Here is a 25,820-nt window from a genome sequence, read left to right on the forward strand (position 1 = left end):
TCACATTCTTCAGCTTTTTATTTTAAACCTTATTTCGAAATACCCTTGGTAGGTATCACATTGCAAAATCCTTTCATTCATGGAATCCACACTCCTCAGCCTTACCTTTAAGAGGTATCCCATGAATGAATTACTTAGTTAATTTAAATTTAAAAGCAATCCAATAAATCTGAAAGCTCTCAGTAATCATACCATGATAAGCACATTTTAAAGTTAATTTTAGTGTTTTTTTTTTTTTTCTTTCTTTATCATGTACTGAAGAAGGAAAAGATGAAAAGTTTGAATTTTATCTCCGGCAGTAATAGATATGTTCCATTCTGCCATTTCCTGCTCCAACTGTAGAAGCTGGAGTCTTCCTATCTCTCCCTCCCACTTCCGGCGGGTGCAGAGGAAGCCATCAGATTCCTCCCCCCCTCCAACTAATCAGTCCCTTGGTTAACTGTCATTTTTACTCAAAATTAGAAGAAAAGTCCCATTCCTCATGAAAAACAAAAGTGCCTTTTACTGGTTGGAGTTACCCTCCATCTCGTTCAACTGCAGAGACTCCTGTGCAGGACTGTCTGCCTGTCACTGAAACACAGGCTGGAGACATTCTGCCTCTTCCTACCCTAGCATCGGTCAGCCAGGGTTATTGTGAATGCTGTCCTCCTCTCCTATTCCCCCAACATCCACTGCTTCTCTAATTATACTGCTGCCCTATCAGATTAACTTCTTACCCTTCCTCCCCTAAAATACTCCAGGACACGTGCAATTTTAGTGGCCATCCTACAAAGCCTGTGTTACAGTCCTCTTCCTGCTAGAAGGCTGTCACTCTGAAGAGAAACTATCTTAAGGAGTTAGGTTCTCACCATCGTGACATTACACTGCATCCTATTAAGAGGGGGTGGAATTGTTAAAGAGGCAAATGCCTTGTCTTTCAGCCTCCCTGATTATTTTAGAAATATCCTTATAGGGCTTTTTAACATTATCCTAATCCTCTTTCACACTGCTTAATCATCCTGGCCTCTCCTAAGAATCAAGAGAAAATTAGTAGGAAATTCCTACTGCAGTGCTTTGAGTAGAGATTAGCAATATATATAGAGAGGGGGCTACCTTGAAATCTAGATGGCCAAGAGTCAGCTAGGACAGTGTATTTAACTGCTCTGAGAATAAACATGGATAAGGTGAGTCAGAATAAACACATTCTAACCTAAGGTAACTAAAGCCATTGGATTCTGACTTTCTTCACTTTGTCGTTGAAATAGTTTTATTTTACCATTAAGAAGATGAGATTTGAGGATACGGTTTAGCTCTACCACTCTAGCTTGCTTTTGAGGTGACTTTGTTACTAGGAATAATTCCCAGGCTTCAGTAACACATAACCTTTGCTTTAATTCTCATAGGTGTAAGAAGGTACCCTAAGGAGAGGTTTAGAGCATTTGTTCAAAGTGAAAATGAATGTCTGAAAATTAAGCATCATCCAAGATGTGATCTATTTCTCTGTCCACTTGGGACTGTCCGGTCCAGCGGCAGTTATAATATGACTGAGGCATGACTACTGTTCCTTTTCCCAAGACAAAATTAGCCAATTTCTGCATACCCTGTAAACAGACAGAGTCTGAGATGAGATCAGTTACTTAGTGACTGTCTTATGGGAAAATACCCCCTGCTTCTCTTCACTTCTCCCTGTTCTGAAATAATTCAGTTTCTTCCCTAAATCAGCTACAATGTGAAACAGATACTAGACCTATAGTCAGCATCCTTTTCAACATCTCACAATGGGATGGTAGATGCAACAGAAGACACAAAAAAGTCAAATTTGCATAAATATTATAAGCATATTGTGTCTATTTTCTCCTTCTCCTTATTCTAATTAAAGTCAGACAGTACAAGCTTTAGGGACCTCTTGTCTGGTTCTCCATACCCTTTCTTTCTTCTTCCATTCCTGACTTTGTTCCCAGGTAATAAAACCCTTCCTCAAAGTTCAGCTTTAGTGCACAGAGAATGGACTAAGTGTTCTGTGGAGGGGAGTTAAACAAAGGAATAAGGATTAGTTCATAGTAATTTTCACAAATTTTATTAAAAATAGCTGCCTATTTCTACGTGTTTGCCTCACTGATGAGAAGAAAAGAAATCTGGACCTCCTGATTCATGATTCCTCCTCTTGCATGGGCTCTGCTCCATGATGGGCAATTCTCAACGTTTGAATGGAGTCCATCAAAGGACTCGAAAGGGCATCTCGTGGCGGAAGCAAAGGAGCTAGAAATCTGGTGCCCGAGAGATTTGCAGGCAAGGGCATATTGAGAAGACCTAGCAGTCTCTCCTTTTATTTCTCAAGCAAGTTCTGCTTTTTTCACACCTACTTACGCGCCCCTTGCGTCTGCCGGTCTGCGCTTCCTCATCCCATCTCCCTGAAGAAGTAGAAGCCTGGGGATATGAGGAATGCGCACCACCCACAGGACCGCGACACAGTGCCTCTAAACCACAGCGTCTGAGCAGCAGGCACTGGTCCTACCGACACCCCACTCGGTTTGCCTGAGGATCTTGGCTTAAAGAGGAGACAAGCCGCCCACGCGCACCCCTTTGCCCTGTCGCGTCCTCTTCCTCCCAAGGAAAACAGCCGTGGTTCACTGGGACGGTTTTTCAAGATCTCGCTAGCCCCAGAGCTCCGGGAAGACTCAAAGAGAAAGCTCGCGGGTACACTCGTCCGCATCTTTTTGTAGTCTGCCAGCCCTTTTACCCTGGAGCCTGGCCCTCCGCGGGCCGCGCGCACCGCACGAAAGGGCGCATCTTCACCGAGTGGCTCCGGAGGCGGAGACGCGCGGGGCGCGCTCGAGAGCGAGGAGCGAAAAGTTGTGAGCCCACTTGGTAGCGGGAGAGAACCGAGGAGCGAGCGCGCCAGAGCGCCGGTGGGGGGAGGAAGGGAGGGGGCGGGGAGGGGGCCCGCTTACATGGATTTCCAAGTGGTAGACCTGCCTCTGCGCTCTGCCCAATGAGATCCGTCAGGGGAGGCACCCGACTCACTTTTCCACATCACTTCACAGTTACATTTGGCAGGCAGGCGGGCTTGCACGCCGGAGCGCTCAGCCCAGAATTAGTGGATCTATTTGGAATCTCCCTGCTTCCCCGAAGCTCATCTGCTGTCGCCGGTTCGTGCACGGACGGTAGCTTCCACCCAGCGAAGCTGCACTTTGGGCTGCGGACACTCAGAGCCCGGCGCGCCCGCCCCGCGTCTCCGCACCAATCCCCGCAGCTCCGAGAGGCATGAACGCGATCCGGAGGCGCCTGCCCAGCGCGCGGGGACCGCTCGCTGTTCACCGCCCTCGGGAGCCGACCTCGAACCCCTCCAGCCATTAGTGAACCAAGAGGCTTGAAATTCGCCCGCGCGGAGCCCCGCAAGAGTGAGTGATCCTCCACCCAAACCCCTCGTTTTAATCCATGCCCCGAGGACCCAGAAGGGACCTTTCATTTTTTTTAAAGGAATACCCCTGCCCCTTCCGGCATCCTGCGCGTCTCCCTCCATTCCAATGGTGCATGTGGGTTCGCTGCCCCAGTGTGGGGCTGAGCTGTATCTTCTTTCCTGCTATGCGCAGCTGATGGGATCACCTCAGGGTTTTACCTGACCATTTTTGCAACCTGCTCTGACAGCAGATCCCGGGGAGAAGCAAGCAGCCTGTGCCCCTCCAGCTTTCCTGCTGGGCTCTCTTTCTTGCGGTCGCCTGGCGATTTCGCCTCCTCGCGACATAGGCAGGCGCCGCTGCAGCCGCGCGCCTTCACTGCGGGGTCCGTGCGGTGAATGGGAAGCACCCGCCGCCGGCTGAGAGGCAAGTGCCAGCCCGAGCAGAAAGGAGGCGAAGGGGAGCGGGCTGGTGGTGGTGAGGGTGCCCTCTGGCTGGTTTGCTGCACCGCCCCACTCCCGAGGAGAGGGAGGGCGACCCCCGCAGTGGGGCAGCGGGCCACGACTCAGCCGCGAGAGCCCCAGTCTACGGCTTTCCCACAAGTGGCTCCTCCATCCCCAGGAAGCGCGGTGACGGTTGCAAACTTGCCGGGCTCCCTAGCGGCGTGGCGCCTCTGTGGATGCCGAGATGCGGCCCCGCTTCCAGGCAAGACCCCCAAGCAGTGTCCTCCCCGAGCCCGCCAGACTGTGCTCACAGAGGCCTCCTGAGCCGAGCCGGGGACTCCTTCGGACTCCCTCTCCCAGCGCCGCCAGAGCCCGGAGCTGCGCTTTTTGACAGCTCACTCCTCCCCATCCGCGAACCCTTGGTGGGGGGGCGGGCTGCGCCCCTCGCGGGACCCAAGGAAAAGCGGATTCTTGCCCGGGTTCTGGCAGCGCGTAACAGGTTCATAAAGGACTTGATCCCCGTTCTCTCAGGCTCCAGAGAAGCCTGGGAGCCAGTGAAAATCTGCTGCCTACAAGGAGGATGCCAACAGGTATCCACAGTTTACTGTGCCTTTTCCTCTCCGCAAGACCAGAGCCTTCCCCATCCAATCTGGCAGAAACCTCAAAGTTTCGTGATCCCGAGACCCTTCCCCGCAGGCACAGAGCTGGCGGCGCGTCCAGGACGAGCCGTTCGTCTCCGCGAGCCGAGATGGCAGCAGTTTGCTTGGGCTGCTACATATAAGAAATCAAACAACATTAATTGTTTATTGTTGCAAACGCACAACATTAGTCAGTGATGGAAAGCCACCCTGGCAGCTGCTCACTTCAGCTCCAGTTAAAGGATAGAGCTGATAATCAGGCAAGGGAGAAAGGGTCCTTTCAACTTTACCACCCTTTCCTGAAGATTCCACAGAGTTTCCTCTTTAGGAGGCAAGATCCGACCTTGCCCTTAGCGCGCTGGAGCTACTCAGCCGATCAGCTGGCTGTTTTCTTTCACTGGCTTCTCAGTATCTGTGGGCTGAGAATGGGAACGAGGACGCAGGAGAAGGTGCACTGGCCCTGCCCTCTTGAATGGGTACCACCGCGAAACAGATCGGAGGCACGGGGTGGGGGGTGGGGGAGCGGTTGGGGACCCTAGGAAGCGCCGGCCCTCTTTACAGCATTCCTGACAGCCATCTCAGTGGTTAACAACCCTCCCTAGGCTGTCACCTCAGGCTTCATTATAGGAGCTTTTCAACTGGAAAACTATGTGCGGGAAGGAGATATTTATGTAAGATTCGAGAGTGGGATTTTCCATCCATTCAACCTGGCCGCTGTACCTCACTGCATGCAAAATGAGTCCTGACGTTCATGGCAAACATAACTGAAATTTCTGCCTAGCTTTTGTTTTTCATCAGTCCTGTCCGGTTTTGCAGGGGTTTTATCGTGTGTGTGTGTGTGTGTGTGTGTGTGTGTGTGTGTGTGTGTGCGCGCACGCGCACGTGTGTGTAAGAGACTCTTTTAACCAAGAGGCCTTTAGAGGATGTTCTCTGAGGGTTACTTTTTTTTTTTTTAATCCCTCAAAGGGAGTTCTCCATAATCATCCTGTCCAGACATGTTTTTCCACTTCCCTGAGCTCTGTGGCTGAAAGAAATTCTAGGGCTCTCCCTCTTATTAAATAATAATACTACTAATAATATTCTGTAAATCTTCTTCAGCAGTTTGGAAGCCCCCCAATCGCATAGTCATTTCATGCTGGAGCAGTCGCAGGATTTTAAATCACCTTTGATAAATATATATATTTTTCCCCTGGACTCTGAAGAGGGCTTGGAGTTGAGAAAATCTAGTCTGAAAACAGAGTGGAGGCTCCGCAGCAACCCTGGGGACTGTCTCATTCAGGGCTGCTCTGTGGCAGTTTGTGCTCTTCGTTCTGTTCCCCACGCCATCCGCATGGGCATCCAGGTATCCCATAGCCATCACAAACAAGCCCGGTATCTCAGCGACACTGGCTGATGTTCTCTGAAACGTATGCTGCAATGCTGTCATGCAGACTTTGTAACTGTTCCCCCCTTCAACCTGGATCTTCTATTTTCCAGTTACTATTACTATTTAAAAATCAATTCGTCTGCCTTATAATCTATAGTCTCTTAAAACTCTCAAGACTCCAGATGAGGAAATCTCTCCACCCAAGATGCTTAACATATTTTGGCTGCATTTTGGGTGTCCAAGATACATTTCTTGAACTCCTGAAGGTGTTAAGAATTTAACTGAAGAACAGTTTTGTAGCAACCCTCACTGGAATAGCAGCTCCATTGGCCTGCTGTACGTGTATCAGCTGGATAAAGAAGAAAGTCTTTAACCTGAAAAAATAACTTTATGCGAGCATTATATGCTGCACTCTGGTCAAAATAGTATTCATCTAAAGCCCCCGCTTAATTTAGCACTGAACACAGTAGAAGTAGCCAATGGCAGTACACTCAAAGTAAAAAACAAAACAAAAAACAACAAAACAATCTGTGAAACATACTCTGCAGGATGTAGTAGAGCACTTGAGAAGGCATTTTGTAAAGGCTGTTATATCAACATACTCATGATGCAATATTTCCTTGTAAACTGAACAGATTTAAGGTCTGATGCTCCTGGTTAGCGGGGAGCACCTGATTCTTGGAACAAAGCAAGAAGACTCCAAAGAATGAGGGTATAATGATTCTATTCAGGAAACTGTACCTCAGGGCTTTCCTCTCGCAGTTCATTTCTCTGTTTATGGGTGAGGAAAAAGGATCAAGCACAGACCGAAAAGTTAGAATCCACACTTCATCAGCAACTGTTCAGAAGTAACTTTATCATTAGAAGTAACTAATTCTCTAAAGACAAAATTAATAATCTTCATTATTTTTCTATTAAGGTAGTATACCTTACAGTTTTATCAACATTCCAATCTGAGCAAAATTGCCATGCGCAAACAAAAGCTTTTCATGGATAAAACGACATTCAGTTTGTATTGCCAACCATTCTTTCCTACTCCATCAGCAAAGTTTTGTGTCTGACAAAGCAAGAAAGACTAGCCTTTAAATTATAGATGCAAACTAAGATCCCAAGACTTTTTCAAAACTGTTCTGCTCAATGGTGCTGTCGGTACTAGTTTCAATAATTTTGTATTTTTTACAACGTTATTCAGAGAAGCAAGGCATGGGGGAAATGCAGTTTTTCTGTTTTCAACACTGCTGGCATTCACAGGTGAAATGGACTAACTTTGCTTTTTAGTTTGGGAAAGGCTTCTGTCTTTGGTGTATTGTATACCTCCTACAGAGCATAGAATTAAACCAAGGCTGATTCCTTTGCTCTGTATTAGGTATTACTTAAACACACACACACACACACACACACACACACACACACACACACACACACACACACACACACACAGCGCTTACTTCTAGAAAACCTGAAAACGTCCCTAGATAACTAGCTCATTTATTGGTTCAAGTAGGAGATTCTTATCCTATTCCCTTTGCCCTTTCATCTGCTTTAGATGATTTGATTTGCCATCTTGGCTTCTTGGATTCATATATTGACTAGTCTTTTAAAGCAAACACATCTGTCTGTGGTGTGGGAAGATTTTTTTTTTTTTTTTTTACAGAATCTCATAAATGTATACTTGTGGAATAGAATAATATTATGATGGTTCAAGGCCATCCACTGATGTGGGGCTTAATTAACCAAAGAGCCATTAGTCTGCTCTCATTTGACTCCCATGGAAAGTTGCTGATGATGTGATGTGTGCAGTGTATCTCAACTGCACTGTTGGTTCCTGCCTCTGGAACCCGCTTCAGATGTAACCAGGAGGAGAAAATTAGTTGAACCTGGCAACTTCAAAAGGTCAGAAAAGAAATAAGTTCAATGGATGCCATTTAGCTGCTTCTCCCATACGTTGCTGTAAGGAAATCTCCATCGCCTCTTCATGGAAGAGCATCCGGGCCAACGCTGTTTCCTTTTTCTCTCATCTCCCGAGCTTTTATTTCCTGAGTTTTAAATGTCATGTGCTAGTCCCTAGCACAAATATCATCCACCTTCTTGACTTTAGAAGTCTTGTTTTTTTGTAAAGTTCTATTAGTAGAAGGAAATGCATAGAAGTGATTTTTCTGTATCTCTTTGGACAGCATCATAAAAGAATAACACTTGTATTTGGAACCTTAAACAGTTTCCTTCCCTACTCTGCTTGTCAAAGACAACTACAAATGCTAGGATGATGGTTGGCTGAGGGTAGAGCATGGAATTAGTGCTCAGTCAACATTGATTTAATGGATTGACAATTAGCAGGCACTGTGCCTTTTTTTTTTCTTTTCTAGGATATTCTCAGTAAAGGGGAGGAAGGGATACAAGTATATCTAAAGTCCAATATTGTGACAATCTACCTCAGTTTTCTCTACAGAAATTTTATAAATTGTCCCAAGTGTTTTCTTAGACACAGCTTTTCCCTTTTTTAAGAAGTCATTTTTATTCATGTTCCACAAAGCATTTATTGCTCCCTCAAAATCATTGTTTAAATGATATGGGCTTATAAAAATTAAGAATACTTCTAAGACTAGACTTGCATCAAGAATGCTTTTAAACTCTGTGTGATGGGAAGTTATATTTTGTTGGAAAAAATGCTCTAATTATGGAAGTCTTGCATGTGTAACTCAGTACCTGTACCTTTCCCTTGCAGAGAATTTATAAAAAAAAAAAAAAATACCCAACGAGGAAACTACTTCTTCTTTCCTTCTTTTCCTCCCTCCCTCTCTTCTTTAATTCTTTAATATATATTATATTTGAACAGTTCGCATCAACCTCATGTGAATTGCAATTCTGAGTCTGTTAGAAGACTCCTCTATATTGATTTTAATCAGCAAGATACCTGGCCCTCACAGATACACCCAGGAAAAAAAATGTTCCATCATAAAGTCCTCATGGATGTATGTACTGATATTTTAAGCAAGTGAAATGCACTTCAAAGAAATATTAAATGGAATCTTAATTCTTCTATATCATTAAGTGAAAATGTTATTATACTATATTCATATTCTATTAACAGTAAGGACCATATTTTCCATGCATTGTTTCTTTCTAAATGAATTCATGCATAAAATATGATTAGTTGATTCCTGATGTAACACAAATAACATAAAATAAGTAGATGGGGAATGATATGAATATCATCAAGGAATCCTATTCTTTCTTATCTATGGAGCCTTATCTCCAAAATATAATGTAAAAATTGCAAGAGCATATTTCATTCTTTATTATCCCATTGCTGTTTCAGCTTGACCAATGGAATTTTAACTTTTCTGTGTCCCAAGTATTGCCATCTTTAAAATGGGGATGCTCAGAAATATGAAAAAAATAATTCAAATCTATTTTTATTGGAGGAGTGAAACATACTTGTCTTTGAATTTCACTAAAATATAGCAGCTAAATGAGGTACACTTATTTTAGGATCTGCATAAGCAATTTAATTTTCAGAAACTATACATTCAAAGTGATATCGAAATATTACTTTTGTCAAATGATTGCTTGCTATCTGTCTACCTACCCATCATCTATGTCCATGTGGAGTTCATGGTAACAGTGCTTGTGGGTGGTTTTTAAGCTATAAAGTCTTTGAAACATGAAAGAATGGCAGTAAGGTGCACTTGTAAGGGTGGTTACTACACAGTATAATCTAATTGGCAGAATCTTGACTTATTAGGCTGGGACACTTGGCTGCATTCCAGTTTCAGTATTATAGACTCTGTAGCCCTGGTTGTGTGTTATATCAGATTTTAACCATTTCCACATTTCTTTTTTTTTTTTAATTTACTTTTCATTTGGAGGAAAATTGCTTTACAGTGTTGTATTGGTTTCTGCCATACACCAATGCTATTTCCACATTCCTTAAGTAGGAAGGGAGAGCTTCTCATTTTTAACCATCATCAGTAGTACTAAAATTTCTTGAAACACATCAAGAATTTGCTAAATATTTTTTGGAAGAAGACACTACCTAAATGTAACCTCTAGTTAGGATTATCTTCTCAACTCCTGAGAAGCGTTTAGATGTCACTGTGTCTTCATCTTTGAATTAATAGGGACTTCCCACTTGAACCATTCTCATGAGGAACGTACTAGATGATTATGTCATGCAATGGAATTTTTCTTGTAGGAGAGAAGGGTTTTTGAGTGAGTGGTTACAATTTGAAAGTGAGTAGCTCTGGTGTGGATGTGTAATTGTACTTGGTCTTTTGCACTTTACCCTTTACCCTTTTAGGATTAATGATGATGGGCAATGCCATGTCTTCTTTGGAAAAGAGAAACATGGATGACCCTGGGGTGGGGGAAAGTTAAAAATACCACCCTTTAGTCCTACTATATAGCACAGGGAGAGATACTCAATATCCTATGATAAGCCATAATGGAAAATAATATGAAAAAGGATATATATATATATATATATATATATAACTGAATCACTTTACTGTACAGCAGAAATTAACACAATGTTATAAATCAACTGTACTTAAATAATTTAAAAAATACCACCCTTTAGAGGCCTCATAAAACTATTTGAGGACATTGACTGTATGTTAACTGTGGATAGGAAAAGCTATTTGTGAAATGCTGTTTTACTTATATCCCAATTGGTTCATGCCATTAAAAAAAAAAAAAAAGCTGGAAAAAGTTATTTTATTCCCTGTTTACACAGAGCACCAGCATTTTCCCCACTGATGTATCCAGCAAGAAATTGACATCAAATAGTTTTTAAAAAATTAGTCAAGGTTCTTTGTGAAGCAGGTGAAACATTCAATAAATTGTAACTATCATTGTTACATTGACAAAGAATTTTTACAAAGCTTATCTCATTTAATTTTTTTCACCATCCTTCAAGTCAGTTCCCTCATCTGCCACTATTGAGATAAATTTGCCCTGGTCACTTATCTTAGAAACAATAGGACTGTGATTCAAAGAACTTCTGACTCCAGAGTCAATGTTCTCAGCCTCTGTGCCCCCACAGTTCAGCCGAATTAACAAGATTGTTAAGGGTAAGATTGATTTCTTAGTGGTTACTCTGATTTAAAGGCGTGTTGGTTTGCAACCTTGGAATTTGAGGAGGGGGTGGGGGGTGAAATTCAAAGCTGACCCTTATACTTGGAGCTCCAGGAGGGACGGAAGAAGGAGGCAAGCCACTCTAGATTGGTAGGTGGCAGTTTTAATAAACAAGGGAATGGACCTTACATATGAGGCTTGACTTGGGCAACCACAAGATCTCTGCATCTGCTTGCTGGAATCTTAAAGTTCATTTACATGGAGATGTTCGTGAGGTTCAGTCTCATGTACCATCCAGATGATCTCAATAACACATAACCCTCTCAAGGCTACACCTTTGAAGTGGCTGCTAGTGCAGACACAGTGGGCGGGACACGCGTTCCAAGGACAGGGAGGGGTAAGGAGCCTTTGATTGCCAGGGTCCAGCTCATGGATGAACCTGCGGTCACAGCTCCTGCATGACCTCCCCCAGCGGAGGGCCAGCACAAATTGTTTTCCCTCATTAGGTCTTTGGCTGTTAAACTTTGAGCAGGTGATTTAAAGACAGCAAAGGATGTGGCTTTTAAACGGAGAAGGAAGGATTTAGATTACACTTGAGAAATGACTTCCTGGCATGACTCTAGTAGGCAAGGAAAGTGCGGGACTTAGATTCATCATTCTGAGGTGGTCTCAAGACAGTTCTGCCTGAAGAAGATCCGACAGGATGGACTCAGCTTCAGTATCTTAACTAACCTTATAATTCTGAGAAAGTTCATTAAATAAATTTCTGAGCCTATAAACACACAAAAAAGAAACATGACCCTCCTGTTTTTGTTACCCTAGTTCTGAGATATCCATAGCAGGAAAGCTTCTATGTGAAGGACAGAGTTCTGACTCCATCTTGGGCAAGGATGAGGAGGTATCTGTCTTTGCCATGGTAACCAGTAATTATCAAACTTAAAGAAAACTAAAGCTTCCAGTAGAAAAAAACAATAGCGTGTCAATAATAGCAAAAAGTAGAGTAGATTTGACAGCTATTATTCTGGGTGGTAAAACAAGCAAATAATGTGATTTTGGATAGAGAGACAGTTGGATAAATGTATGATTTGATGCCAAAGAAAGATGTCCAGAAGTGTTGTGGTTGAGAGGAGAGATAATCCTCTGTGTGTGTGTGTAAATGAAAAAAAAAAAAAATTAAATTCTGTTCTGCCGAGGGAATTTGGTCAGGGCATTCTGAAGGCTTTAGGAAAGGTGATTCTCCTGCATTATTTATATTTGGACACAGACAAGTATTGTTTGTCTCTAGTTCTCCAGGGCTTGGCATGAATTGCACTGGGCTGCAGGCTGAATCGCGTACCCTGTGTTGCTGAAATACCACTTTGAATTCAATGTGCATTTACCTGTTTTGAAGCAGCCTGCTAATGGCTCTAGATTCAAGGTCAGAAACATTTTTAATAGAAACTCTCTGGTCTTGTGTGTCATTTTTGCTTCCATGAAATATTGTGGCCACTAAGCCCAGTGGATAATAAAAGCATAATTTCCTGTCAACCACAATAATCTGCAGGATTGAATTCTGAAGTGTCAGTAAAAGCCTGTTTTTATTTTAGGCTTCAGAGTGTGGCTCATCGGGAACTGCAAGCTATGTTGTTTACCAAGTCAATGGTGCAATAATATTTTTGCATAATGACTTACCTGAAAGTTTTTTTTTTTTAACCTCAAAAAAAAAAAAAAAAGTTGAAGTCAGTGGGGTCAGACCAGGCTGTAATTACAGCTATCTCTAAAATGTAAGTGTGAATGAAAAGCAGGATTGTAATATCTTACCTAAGACAAAACATCTTCCTATGGAGGAATTCTAGAGTGACTTCTTTGTAAGAATTCCAGAGGGACTGTAAAATCTCTTCATCTCACTCTCGGGGTGTAAATCAATGCAGTAGCATTATAATAAAGTGGATTGCTTGGCCAGACATATATACTGTGGTTAGAAAATCTAAAAATACATTGATTTTTTTTTTTACCCAAGCTTTACAACCTCACTCAATTTCTTCTTCCTTGCGTAGAGTTAAGCAGTTTGTGTATGCAGCTACTATTACAATGTTTATTAATTCTGATAACAGTGACATGACATTTGGTTGCATCTCAAGAATTCCTATAAAGCTGTTCTCTGATCATCTAAGAGGACAACATTAGCTCTGCCTGTGGCAGAGTCCCGCATATTAATAGTACAGTTCTGATTATCACAGGAGAATCCCATTTCTCTCCTAGTAATAGACTTCACTGAAGTGAAGGTCAAGTCTCAACACCCCCAATAGCATCCGTGGGAACACACTGCTTATTGGAGCAGTTTTTCCAGTGTCCCATATGGAGTGGGTTAAGTATAAAAGTTATGACATCATACAAAATCGCATTTATTCATACATTCCATTGCTGGTTTTCCCAAAGTCTGATATATGTCTGTTCCCAGGTAGTAAGTAGTTTATGGGCATGCCATTTAATGACAGTGAGGAGGCAGTAACTTTCTTACCGCACCACTGAATCTTTCAAGTCTTCATAAGAAGGAGGTCTGAGTTAGGTGGTTTTATTCCTGCGAACTCTAGGCTTCTCCAGCTACAGCATCTGCTTCACAAGTGAGGTTATTACAAATGCAGAGTTGCAAGCCCCACTCTAGACTTACTGGATCAGAATCTGCATTTTAGAAAGATTTCCAAGATTTGTATGCATGTAAAAGTTTGAGAAGCATCACCTAGGGGTATGCTGGAGGGAACTCTTACTTGGCTAAACCAGAGCTGTTTCTGGTTTAGAAACTTTTGCCAATTGCCATACCTGGTTAGCAATCACATTGAAAACTTGAAATTGGTCATGGTGGAAGTATTTATATTATGGAAATAAAAAAATTAGGGATTCTTTTTCTTTCAGATAGCCACTTGCTAAATATTTAACTGCACTTCCTTGCCTCTAACTGTTGCTTGTCTTTCTTTTCAACAAAGAGGGACACAACCTCAGGTTGTGACAGTAGTTAGTTAAATGAAAATTACACATTATTTAAAATACCAATCTCACTGTGCTTCCGCTTGCTGTCTCCCATACTCTCACCAGGTGGCTCAGTGGTAAAGAACCTGCCTGCCAGTGCAAGAGACTCAGGAGATGCAGGTTCGATTCCTGGGTTGGGAAGATCCGTTGGAGGAGGAAATGACAACCCACTCCAGTAGTCTTCCCTGGAAAATCCTATGGACAGAGGAGGCCGGCGGGCTACAGTCCATAGGGTCGCAAGAGTTGGACATGACTGAGCATACCATCATCATGGAATGGCATTTATTTTTATGCCTTAGAGCTTTCGAAATTGAACACGCTCTTCTGGCAGAACAGAGGACGTCAATTTGACATGTAGTCTAGAGACCATAATTAGAATGACTTGGTGGGTAGCAAGAAGATAGCATGGCCATGGATTAGATAACATGAGAAGAAATGATTTGGAAACTACCCTAGGTCCTAATTCATTCACAAATCCTGTATTAGTGAATGGTTTTGTTCTTGTTCATTGATTGACTTAAATGACCCTTTATACTTACCTTTCCCTCTTTGGGTTATTCCTTTTCGATGTTTAGATGATGCTTCCTCCAGGAAGCCTTCTTTAAGGCAGTGGAGATGAGTGGCTTACTCATCACTCTCTACTACCCGAACCTTTCTCAGACTTCATAGGATATTCTAAGTATTCATTTCTTAGTCTTTACCTTGGCTCTTGGCTTCCTGAAGATAAGAATTCTGATATGTTTGCTTCCCTTGCCTCTGTGCCTGACCCACAGTATAAGCTCATCAAATATTTAGATAACAAGAGAAGGGACTGTGGTAAGAAAGAATTCTAAAGTTAGATTACCTAGATTCAAACAGCTGTTTTCTCTTTACTGGAGGTGTTCTTTGGGCAAGTCATATCATTACTCTGCACCTCAGTTTTGGATAAAACTTACTGTGGCTTGTAAGTACTGTGCCTTGTAACAAAACTTACAAGGCATGGTAAGTTTTATCTAACTGTAAGATCTTGCATTCACAGATACTATTTGGGGCTATGCATATGTTCTTTATTGATTAATCCCTTTATTCCAACTAGTGAAGCTATGCCATTGTATAAAACAGTTTCAGGCTCTATTATTACTTTTTACCTGATTCTGATGAGTTCAGAGAGGGCAGCAGTTGTTTCAGTTTCCATCCCAAGTGGCTTGGTGGCAATCCATCTGCTTGGTGGCTTCCTTCAAGGAAGTGTCTATTAGGACTTTAAATTGGGATTAAACTGCTTTAATCCCAAAATCATTAACAACAGAGCAGATGCCAGAGAATACTTGCAGAGTATTTGGCACAATTTAAAAATAACTGTGCATTCTTAATCACTTTACCGAAATTGTCACTTTTAATCCTCAAAATAAACCAGCTAGGTAGATAGCATTCTAGTTTTTGTTATTTTTAATTGACCCCCAATTATGCAACTGGTAAAGGTGGCTCTCTGGCTGGAATTCAAACCCCAGGCTGGCTGGTGCTAGAGGAAACTCAACAGCCATCTCATGGTTCTGCTTCTATAGCGCTCAGGCCATCAGAGGATGGTCTACATGGCCCTCGAGCATTCAGGTATGGCCCAGCATGAAGCGGGGCATGTTTGGAGAGAAGAAGTCTTTTTGCCCCTGAGAAGTGTTTAGGCTGAGCCTCTATGACTAAAATGAGTATTCCCTTCCATCCAATATGGTCCAGCCCTTCTCGCACCAGCATCACCCTTATCCTCCCACATCCCACCTTAGGGAGGATTCTTGACTGCCTTTGTAACTCTCATACGTTTACCTTTCCTGCAGAGGTCACACACCTTATTAACTTTTTGTTCCTTTGACTTTTTTTTTTTTTAACTGAAGCTTTTCAAGGGCAGGGATGGTGTCAGGACCACTTCCTTAGTCTGGCTTAGGAGAACAAGCATCGCAGCTTAGTGAGTGCTTCCCAGGTTCTAGGTGCTTCATATGAGTCTTGTTTCTGAATCACCCTACTGCCTGGAAAGTAGGAATTCTTCTTACTGCCATTTTGCAGAAGAGAAAACAGAAGCTCAGAGAACTTAAGTAGTTCTTCCCATTATTACAGAGACAGCAAGTCGGGTAAGCTGGGATTCAAGCCCAGGATTTTCTGCCTGTAAAACAGAGTCTGGCGAGTAATACACTAATCCTGCATCACTGTTCCTGCCCCATGTTTAGGAGATTGCATGGCATGTGATGGGTGTGCTGTACATGCTAAGTATTTTAAGTTTAAACACTGTTTAAGTGAATTGACCATTCAGAAAACTGTTGATATTGAAGGGATTTTTTATCAAGATCTTTCAACTTTTGTTTTAAATTCGAAGCCTGCAAAGGTCTGTTCTCAGATGGGATGAGAGAAGGTCTTCATGGAAATCTGCTATACAGGAAGGCTGATCTCCCTGCTGGCACTGCAGTTTTAGGGAAAGTTGGGGGCCTTATTCTGGACTCTGCTCTGAGTTGATTTCCTGTTGAAGGCTTTTCTTGCCTTCAGTTTCCATTGCAACTGCTGTTTGCAGGGATTCTCCTATATCCTTATCAAGGTGGAGCCTCTTTTGAGGTACAAAGAGAGTCCCTGTGATGGAGCTGAGCCCAAGCGAAAAGGGACGACTCTATTGACCACCTTGTTAGATAGGATCCTGCCTGTCTTTACAGCAGGATCTGAATCTGCCCCTTACATCTGGCTTTGCTATGGCCACTCACTAGCTTAACCAATGTTAAGGACTTTCTTGCTTTCCCATTCTGAGCCAGAATGGAACCGGGGACACACAGGGAAAAGTTTCCCTACCCCGTTATGAATTCCCTGAGCCAAACTATTCCCCATGGTGTTCCAAGGAATTATTTTCCCATTTAATCTAATTCAACTAGACTTCTCTCTGGGATGTGTGGGGAACATTATTTCTTTAAAAATAATTTTTTTGAGAGGGAAGAAACATGTTTTGCCACACTGAAGGTAAGCAAAAAAATGTATTTGACACCTCAGGTAATGGGGATTTTTTTTGCGCATCCCTTTCTGAAATCTCCTCAATTGAAAATTGTATTTTTACCATATTTCATTCCCAAAGGAGCTTTTCATAATTTAAACCTCCTGTTCAACTGTACATTTGGAATGGGAGCCTTGACACTGTCCTGATTATAACATACATGCTGGACGTTACAGAATTTCTCTCTGGGAGCATTCTAATTTTATTCACTCATTATTAGCATCCTGGCAGAGAATTGTATTCTGCAGCCTGAGCTGGACAATCCCTTCTGATGGGCTGTGGCAGCTAAGACGTAACAATTGGGGCTATTTCCCTTCCTGTTCTCATTTGTAGCTTTTTTTTTTTAATTAACCATTGAAGCTAGTTTCTTTCACATAGTGCAGCCCAAAGGGAGCTAGAACTTTAAACTGGAGGGTGGGGAAGGAGACAGAGAAGAGAAGGAAGAAATGAAGAAAGGAAGAAAGACTTGCAATCTCTACAAGAATGCAGGAGGGCTACACTGGCAACACCCACACTTGCATTACAACCAAAGACTGGGAGAGAAGAGAGAGAAAGCCATGGAGAGAGAAGAGGGAGGGAGGCATGAAAGAAAAAGGAAGGGAGGAAGAAGTAAAACAAACAAGGAGGGAGAAGCAAATTCCAGGGACTTGAAGCAGTTTGTGATAAATAGCAGAGAACAGAAATCAACATTGTGCTGTGCTCAGTTGCTAAGCCCTGTCCGACACAGGCGTACGTGTGTGTGTTCAGTTGTGTCTCTTTGCTGTCCCGTGGACTGTGGCCCACCAGGCTCCTCTGTCCATGGTGTTTACCAGGTAAGGATACTTGAGTGGGTTGCCATTTCCTCCCCCCAGGGGATTTCCTGACCCATGAGATCTAACCCATGTCTCTTGTGTCTCCTGCATTGGCAGGCAGATTCTTCACCACTGCGCCAGCTGGGAAGCCAACAAAAATTAATACGAATATCTGAAAGCTTACAGTATAAAAAGACCTGTGAGCCGACTTATTCTCAATCTGTGGATCCACTTTCTTAATTCAAGGCTGTGGGAAATGTTCATTCACCTGCTTTTGAAAAGCAGTGATTTTTGTTTTAAAACCTGTTGGCAGTGGATCATTATTTTTCTCCCTCCTTGTTTTTGCAGGAAATTTCAATGAGAAGGACAGCCCATGGATCGTGGTCTTAGAAAAACTGCGTAGATGATGTCTGTTTCCTGTGCTGTAAACACGTGGCAGGGCTGTAAGTAAATGCTCGGCACCGCATGATGAATTGGATGGCTGCAGACCGGAGGCAAAAAAAGTAATTGTCTCATTTTCGTGGTGATTTGCTTAACTGGTGGGACCATGCCAGAACGGCTAGCGGAAATGCTCTTGGATCTCTGGACTCCATTAATAATATTATGGATTACTCTTCCCCCTTGTATTTACTCGGCTCCGATGAATCAGTCTCCGGTTCTAATGAGTGGATCCCCATTGGAACTAAACCGGCTGAGTGAAGAACAGCGGATTTTGAATCGTTCCAAAAGAGGCTGGGTTTGGAATCAAATGTTTGTCCTGGAAGAGTTTTCTGGACCTGAACCGATCCTTGTTGGCCGGGTAAGCTTCATTTTTAAGATCCCAATCACGGGTCCGTTACTGGTCTTTAGATCTTTAACATTAGGCTTGTCACAGTTGTTGCCGCAGTTAGCTGTAAGTACTTTTGGCCAGATGGTTAGTTCATTTACCTTTTGGTTTCTTTAGGAATATGAATAATCCCACGGTAACAGATTTAAATGTAGACAAACTGCTTTTCTCCGGAAAGCTCATCCTCCCCACGTCTCCCACCCTCCCCATCTATTATATCATAGCTATAATAACACTTGTGTAACGCATACACAAATAAGCATTTTCATTCTCACTTCATACAAAAAGTCTGCATGCCAAACCTCTTCTGTAGCTTACAGGACTTGGAAGATGTATGCATTTTTGCTCAGTTTGAATTTCTACCACCTGGATTCCTAAGATGTTATCTTGTCCCATTTTATTCTGAGGCCGTGTAATTGCAGGTAGATTTTTCTCCTTTTTTTGTTGTTATTCATTTGTTGTTTCAGTTATTAACCTAGGATAGAGAAAGGTAGGTTCTTAGAGTGGGTGCTTAGCAGTGCTTTGTACTTAGGATCATTCAGTGACTTTGCAATAGGATACTGATTTATTCATTGTCAGGTGGAATCAAATGGGTAGAATCAAAGTTTTGGTTTGGCAATGTGTGTGTGTTTGCGCACGTGTATGTGCGTGTATGTGTTAGAGTGGGTTTACATTTGTTTCGCTGTTGGCAAGTTAGACAAGTGTTCCTTGTTCTGATGATAGGCACTGCCTGATTTACACAGTCTCACTGTGGGTTGTTGAAGACTATACATGTTTTTGCCTCAGAATTATTCATAAACTTCTGTTAATTTGGGCACATACCATCATCGTAGGTAGAATTCCAATTATGAGCCTGCCAGGCACTGATTTTCCTGATAAGTCAGATTCAGAAGTGAATCATGCCAATACTATGTGTTTCCCAAATGCAGTGATTAAAAAAAAAAAAAAAGAATTAAATATTGGTCTTCAAGACTTAGTGTCACACTGGAAACTTCTGATCCCATTTGTGCTTCTACCTCATTGTCTTGCAAAGCAGATTGAGCCTCCCCAAGGATTATGCTTTTTCATTTCATGTAGTTTCACTTGGGCAGGGAAATCCGGAGGAGGTGGTGTCAGGAATCATTCGGAGAACACGTATGATTGAGTCAAACACTTTTTTAGGTATATAGGGGCCTGTTGAACAAACCAACGATGCTTGCCTTCAAGGAATTCGCATTCTAGTCAATATAGTTTTGAGCACTATTATAAAAGCACTCTGTGGGCACAGTCCTGGTTTATTCTAACAGTAGCTCCCCACCCATGTATACATATACGTGTTTATGTGTGCAAATATACACATATACAAGCAATATATGAATAAAACACATCTAATGCTCCTTTCTTTGTCAAAATACAAAAACGATTTTTTTGTATGCCTGATGCACACTCAGGTAGCAGAACTGACTGGAGGCTATTTATAGTCATAATGCATCCCATTACTGTGACTTCATATATTTCCCTGCAGAAATGTTAATGTGTTTGATTAGAGGCTACTGCCCCAAACTCTGCTGAAGGTTTTACTTACTATACAGTTTATCTACCTTAAAACGTTTATAAATGTGAAGAGTTCTCATTTGCAAACATCTGGCCCAGTGGGTTTTGCACAGGGGCTTCTTGACCACATTATCTCTTTCTCTCTCTCTGTCTTATTTTTTTTGTTGTTGAGTGCAGAAATTGAGACTTGGATTAATAAAGCAGACCAAGATCGTAGCACTAATAAATGATCTGAATCTGAATCAAGTTGGGGATTCCTAAGGCCCTAATTGTATCCACTGGATCAGATTACATTTTAGTGACTAGTTACTATGTATTTAAACCATAATTTGCACTTAAGAATTATTGAGTATAGAATGCATAGTTCTTAAATTCTTACTTTCTGGATATTCAGACTTCTTATCCAGCCCTCAGACAAGGCATTTTCATGCCGTATGAAATTCTGGATATACAATACATGCACACATACATAATTGGTGGGTATTTTCTCCCTGTTTTCTGTTAGTTAACTCTATGGAGGTCTATCACACTGTTAATGTCTTGTGTAATATAAACAAACAAACTTGCTATGCCCAGAAGAACTTTCCATTTTTACCTGAACATAAAAAGTAATTAAATTTGGATTTGTTTTGGAGTCAGGATCTAATGACTAATTTTACCTCCATTGTTTAAATGTAGCGATAGAGAGGCAAACAATGCAGTGTTTACTATCCTTTTGTGACGTAATAGTACTTGAAAGGAGAAGGAAATGGCAACCCACTCCAGTATTCTTGGCTGGAGAATCCAGTGGACAGAGGAACCTGGTGGGCTGCCATCTATGGGGTCACACAGAGTCGGACACGATTGAAGCGACTTAGCAGCAATAGCAGCAGTACTTGAGAAATTCATGCTTCTTTCAAGGACAGAAATGTTGCTAGCGAACCCTAGGATTTTTTTTTTTTTTTGGCTGTGTTGCACAGCATGTGGGATCTTAGTTCCCTGACCAGGGATCAAACCTGCACCCTCTGCATCGGAGGCACAAAGTCTCAACCACTGGACTGCCAGGGAAGTCCCGAGCCCTAGGATTTTGAAATGGCCAAGATGATTCTGATCCTTGATGAACTCCTCTTTCTCTGATCCTGGACACAGCCAGTTCCTAAATGACTGTTCAATCTGAGTTAATCCTCTTTTCTGAAGAACTTTTCCTGCAAACATTTCCAGTCATGCATATTTCCCCTTAAAGAAAATTGCTCCTGAGTTGTTATGGCTTAGCCTTTAAGGGTCTTAGGTTGTAGCAGAGACTAAAAATGCATTTCAGGTGACTGCTGCAGGTGATGAGGCAGGCTGAGTGTGGGGATGATCCATACTGGGGTGCCCATCGGTGCTTTATATTGTTTTATCTCTGTGAACGCTCTTCCACATCTGACTCTGAACTGCTTCATTGCTGAGCTTCTCCCCAGGAACTGGCTGAGAAGCAGTAGTTACTCATGAGCATACCTGGTCTTTAAAAGGCCCTCCTGCGAGTCACCATAGTGGGAGCCTCGGGCTTGGCAGACTGAGTTCAAGCTCAAGGGCAGAGTCAGTTTTTGAGTGATTGGCTCTGCAGAGTTTCACGTACACCCTCACATCCTTCATTTCTGTTTTTACTCTATTGGGAGGCAGCTGGATGCAGAGAAAAAACTAAGTCTTAAAGCTGGATTCTGCGGAGGAGTGGCTTTGCCACTTTCTGGATATTTACCCTAGGAAAGTAACCAAGCTCCTTAAGGGTTAGCCAGATAAGGTAAATACAAGTAGATAAGAATGACTAAACTAAGGCATGCATAGTGCCTGCGCATATTGTAGTCATGATTGTATTCTTGTGAGTGTGTGTGTGTGTGTGTGTGTGTGTGTGTGTGTGTGTAGTTGGAGTGATGGGCAAAGAAACCACAACTACATCGCTAGGTGAGCCCAGGATTCTGGGAGCCTAACAAGGGGCCCTTTCAATGAGCCCAGGTTGCTTAGGATGAAGGTGATGGTTGATATTTCCGTATGTCTTGAAGGGTAACTGTCACTTAGCTTAATGGCGTGGGCTGGAGTAGGAAGTTAGGAGCCCCTGCCGGGTGGAAAGGTTTATGCAACATCGTGGGAATAGGGTGGAATGACTGAAGGTCCCCTCGATCAGAAGCAGCGTAAGCCTGTATATGTCCCATTGAATTAAAAAGAAATTGAATTTTGTATTCTTACAGAGCCTTCTCTGCCCCATTCTGTCTAAAATAAAACTTTCCCATTTCTGATATTTCAAACCCTTTGACTATGCTTTATTTTTATTCCTTCCTGAATACCACTATCTCACATCTCCATACTTTATCTTGTTTCTGAATTGTCACCTACTAGAATGTAAGTTCTACAAAGAAAAGGGTTTTGTCTTCCTTGTTCTTTACTGAATATCACCAGAACCTGGAACTCTGCCTGCATATGGGGAGAGCTCGTAAATAGTTTGCATGAATAAGTAAATGAATAATTCACCTAAAAATGGAGGAATTTATAAAATAAGATAAATCAGCTTTTATATCAATAGTATTTTTCAATTAAGAGACACTACATTGCTTTCATGTTCTCCACTCCTGTTGGGATTTTAGGGACTTGCTAGGTAGTTTATTGAAATAGTAATAGTGATAGTGGTGGTTTGGTGGTAAAGAATCCACCTGCCATTGCAGGAGACATAGGTTCGATCCCTGGGTGGAGGAGGTCCCCTAGAGTAGGAAATGGCAACGCACTCCAGCATTCTTGACTGGGAAATCCCATGGACATAGGAGCCTGTGGGCTGCACCTCGTCGTGTCGCAAAGGGTTGGAAATAACTTAGCAATTAAATAACAACAACAAATTTGTTAAAACAAGTCTTTTTGTGAAGACTGCAGACTCTTCTCTCTGGAAGTTGTCCCCTTACCTGTAGCGTGAAGCATTGCAGCCTGCAAATTCCATTATCTTCCAATTCATCTAGAAACTTATGTCACGAACTAGACCAAAAATCTTTCTGAATATCTGAAAACCAAATAACAGCCAAACAGACTCCACTCCTGCCTCCAGCTCTCTATGGAGCAAGGTAGTTCGGAGCTTGTTGGTATGCACATAAATACTTTGGTTTCTATACTGCCCAGAACCTCCTGTGTTGACTTTCTCTGCCAGTTCTGGAAGAGAACAATGTGGTACACCCTTCACCCTATATTCTTATTTGTTTTGGTCTTAGAAAAGAAAGATGGAAAGCCCGTGGTGGTTTTTCGTAAGTCTTGTAACTGAGACAAAAATATCATCCTTGGGATGAAATGTTCATGGATTCTTTAAGCTGGGCTGCTTGATGTCATCCTGAGAGCTCTTGCCTGTGAGTCAGGAAGGTGATTGATCAGATCATTCCACAAATATTTATTGAGCAGCTACTGTCTCCTAAGTGTTCTTTTCTATGGATTCTTAGTTCTGAGCAAAGATAGATCCATGCCCTCTATCAGAATGGGCTACTAGGGGGAGACAGATGTTAAGAAAACAATCACAAAAACATATGTCAAGTTAAAACTGAGGTCAGTACTCTGGTGTGGAAGCCCATATAGAGGAAGCTATTCTGTTTGGTGGGACGATGGAAGCTTCCCTAAAGGTTGCTATAACCAGGTGAACCAGGGTGCAAAGCTGAAAAAGACAACATTGACACAGAAGACATAGTATATGCACAAGGCCATTTAAGGAGCTGGGCCTGGGTCTGGGTAACTGGAAGACAGAGAGCTTGTGTTGAGATCTTTGGAATTAGGTAGAAAGATAAGCAAGAATCTCTTGGAGATCTGGCTTCTGTCTTTTTCCCCATCTGCTCTAAAGGAGCTGGAAGAGAAAGCCAGGCAACACTTCTCAGGTTCAATTTCCTCACTTGTAATTTGTATAGTGGATTATGGAATTATATTTAAGTTACAAATCCCCATGGAACAGGAACAGAAAGCAATATAAAAAATGTGTGCAACATCTATTGATTTTTGGCCCAAGTTCCTTGAGCTCTTGTTCTGTGGTTCTGTGATCCACTGTTCCTCAGATTGCTTTATTTTGGGGGAAAAAAATATGGTTTGCTTTCCAGGTGGCCAGAGATCTCTCCTAAATCTTCTTTCTTCCGTAAACTCCCCAGCTTTCTTTCCTCCCTTTTCCCCTCCTACCTGGATTTCTGAGCAACTCCTTATTTGGATATAACTCTCATTGGTAATGCCACGTCTATTTATAATTCTCTCCCTCCAAGGCACTGACTCATTTTCTCTCTTTAAAATTGACCTTCTAACCTTCCCTCTTCGCCGTAACTTGGAAATCGTTTGGGTGGTGCTTAGTATGAAGGACACGGGATGCCAAATAATTACACTGTATTACAGTTTATGGTGTCAGCGGCTGGTGAGAAAATTGCACTTGACATGCCATTATTTTTGCTGGCTGTTTGCATGTTAAGAGCACTGGGTTGCGCAGCCGCAGCCAAATTGTATCTTCGGCCTTGCGAGAACAATTCACTGTCAGTTTTGTGAACCTCCCGCCTACTCAGATAGAGCCTTGTGCACCAGTAATTTGGCAGGAATGCAAGTCAGCACCGCATGTCTCAAACTGGCCAAACAACAAGGGTTGTCTGCCTTTTGCCCAATGTCCCGACTTACAAATAACAGGCATCCCAGGGCTGTTGGAAATCTTTTGGTGCTGATATAAAAAAAACTGGAGTAGTATTAGTCATGTGTGTTAGCAGAAACCCTCAACACACACACATGCACACACATATACATGCATACACACATGTGCACACAGTCTATTAGCTGATTTCTACATGAGTAAAATCCTAAGTCATCTCCTAATTCTTTCTCTTGGTTGCCCCCAGACTTTTACTCTATTTTCTTTTCTTTTTTTTCCACTTCTGCTACAAAAGTAGCTGGAGGGAAAAGTCACACAGCCTCTCTTGGGCACAGCAAATTGCATCTTTGTTCCTTACCAAGGGGCCAGGTAAGAGTGTGTACAATCAGCTTGTCTCTGTAGATGTCTTGAAAAATAAATTCCTGCAGACTTCTTACAAGAAGAAAGAGTCTTCTCATTGAGACACATACTTTTCCCACTTGAAGCAAAATACTAGTAAGTCTATGTTTATGGCTGAAAAAGCCAGATTAAGTAACCCTATTTTATGAATAAACGGCATCGAGTTAGTCAATGTGGAAAAAAAAAGAAAGCAAACAGAGAATTGATACCTACTACTAACGTAAGGCCAAAGCTCAGAGAGAATTGGGCAGATGTAGAGGCTGCACAATTGGGAAGGCTTTCCTTATGTAGTTACACAGCAGAGTAGTATGAATCATCCCAAAATGGTTAAAATGGAGAACATGGGAACATGATTGCAACTGAGTAAATATCAGAAGCAAGATGTAAAATGTGTAGAGAATATAATTAAAAATATATGTGTGATATGAATAGCATACGTGTATCTCATAGAGTATCTATTATGATATGTATGGGTACATAAAATAATACAATCAAATTCTGTGTACCTATCAGTCTGATCACCCATATTCAACAGTTTTCATACAAAGTCAATACTTTTGATTTTAAAACCTATTGTAAGGAGAATCCTAATTGTATCTATAACCACCACCCATTGTTTCTGATATAAAATTTTGCCTAATTGAAAACAGCATGATTATAAAAATCACAAATGTATGATTCTATTTAATGAGTAGATAATAATCATGTAACCTATTAAAAACAAAATGGATTAATTCCTGACATTAATTCATATTAATAACTATGTTAGTCGCTGACTC

General features: G+C 42.1%; 1 protein-coding gene across 5 annotated transcripts in view; it reads left to right on the plus strand.

The window, feature by feature from the left end:
- CDH8 (cadherin 8) overlaps nt 1-25,820 on the plus strand; it is a 1,308,359-nt gene that overhangs the window by 909,529 nt on the left and 373,010 nt on the right. For 4 of the 5 annotated variants that reach the window (XM_081511605.1, XM_081511603.1, XM_081511604.1 and 1 more), the window contains one exon: nt 18,038-18,488. In XM_081511605.1, coding sequence (XP_081367731.1) covers nt 18,237-18,488 — 252 coding nt within the window. In that variant the 5' untranslated portion in view covers nt 18,038-18,236. Of the gene's footprint in view, nt 1-2,813; nt 3,381-18,037; nt 18,489-25,820 lie in introns of those variants that run through there. The other variant, XM_081511602.1, reaches the window with a different exon arrangement.

This window comes from Giraffa tippelskirchi, chromosome 7, assembly GCF_054371585.1.
Source record: "Giraffa tippelskirchi isolate mGirTip1 chromosome 7, T2T-mGirTip1v1.2.pri, whole genome shotgun sequence".
NCBI classification, from domain to species: domain Eukaryota; kingdom Metazoa; phylum Chordata; class Mammalia; order Artiodactyla; family Giraffidae; genus Giraffa; species Giraffa tippelskirchi.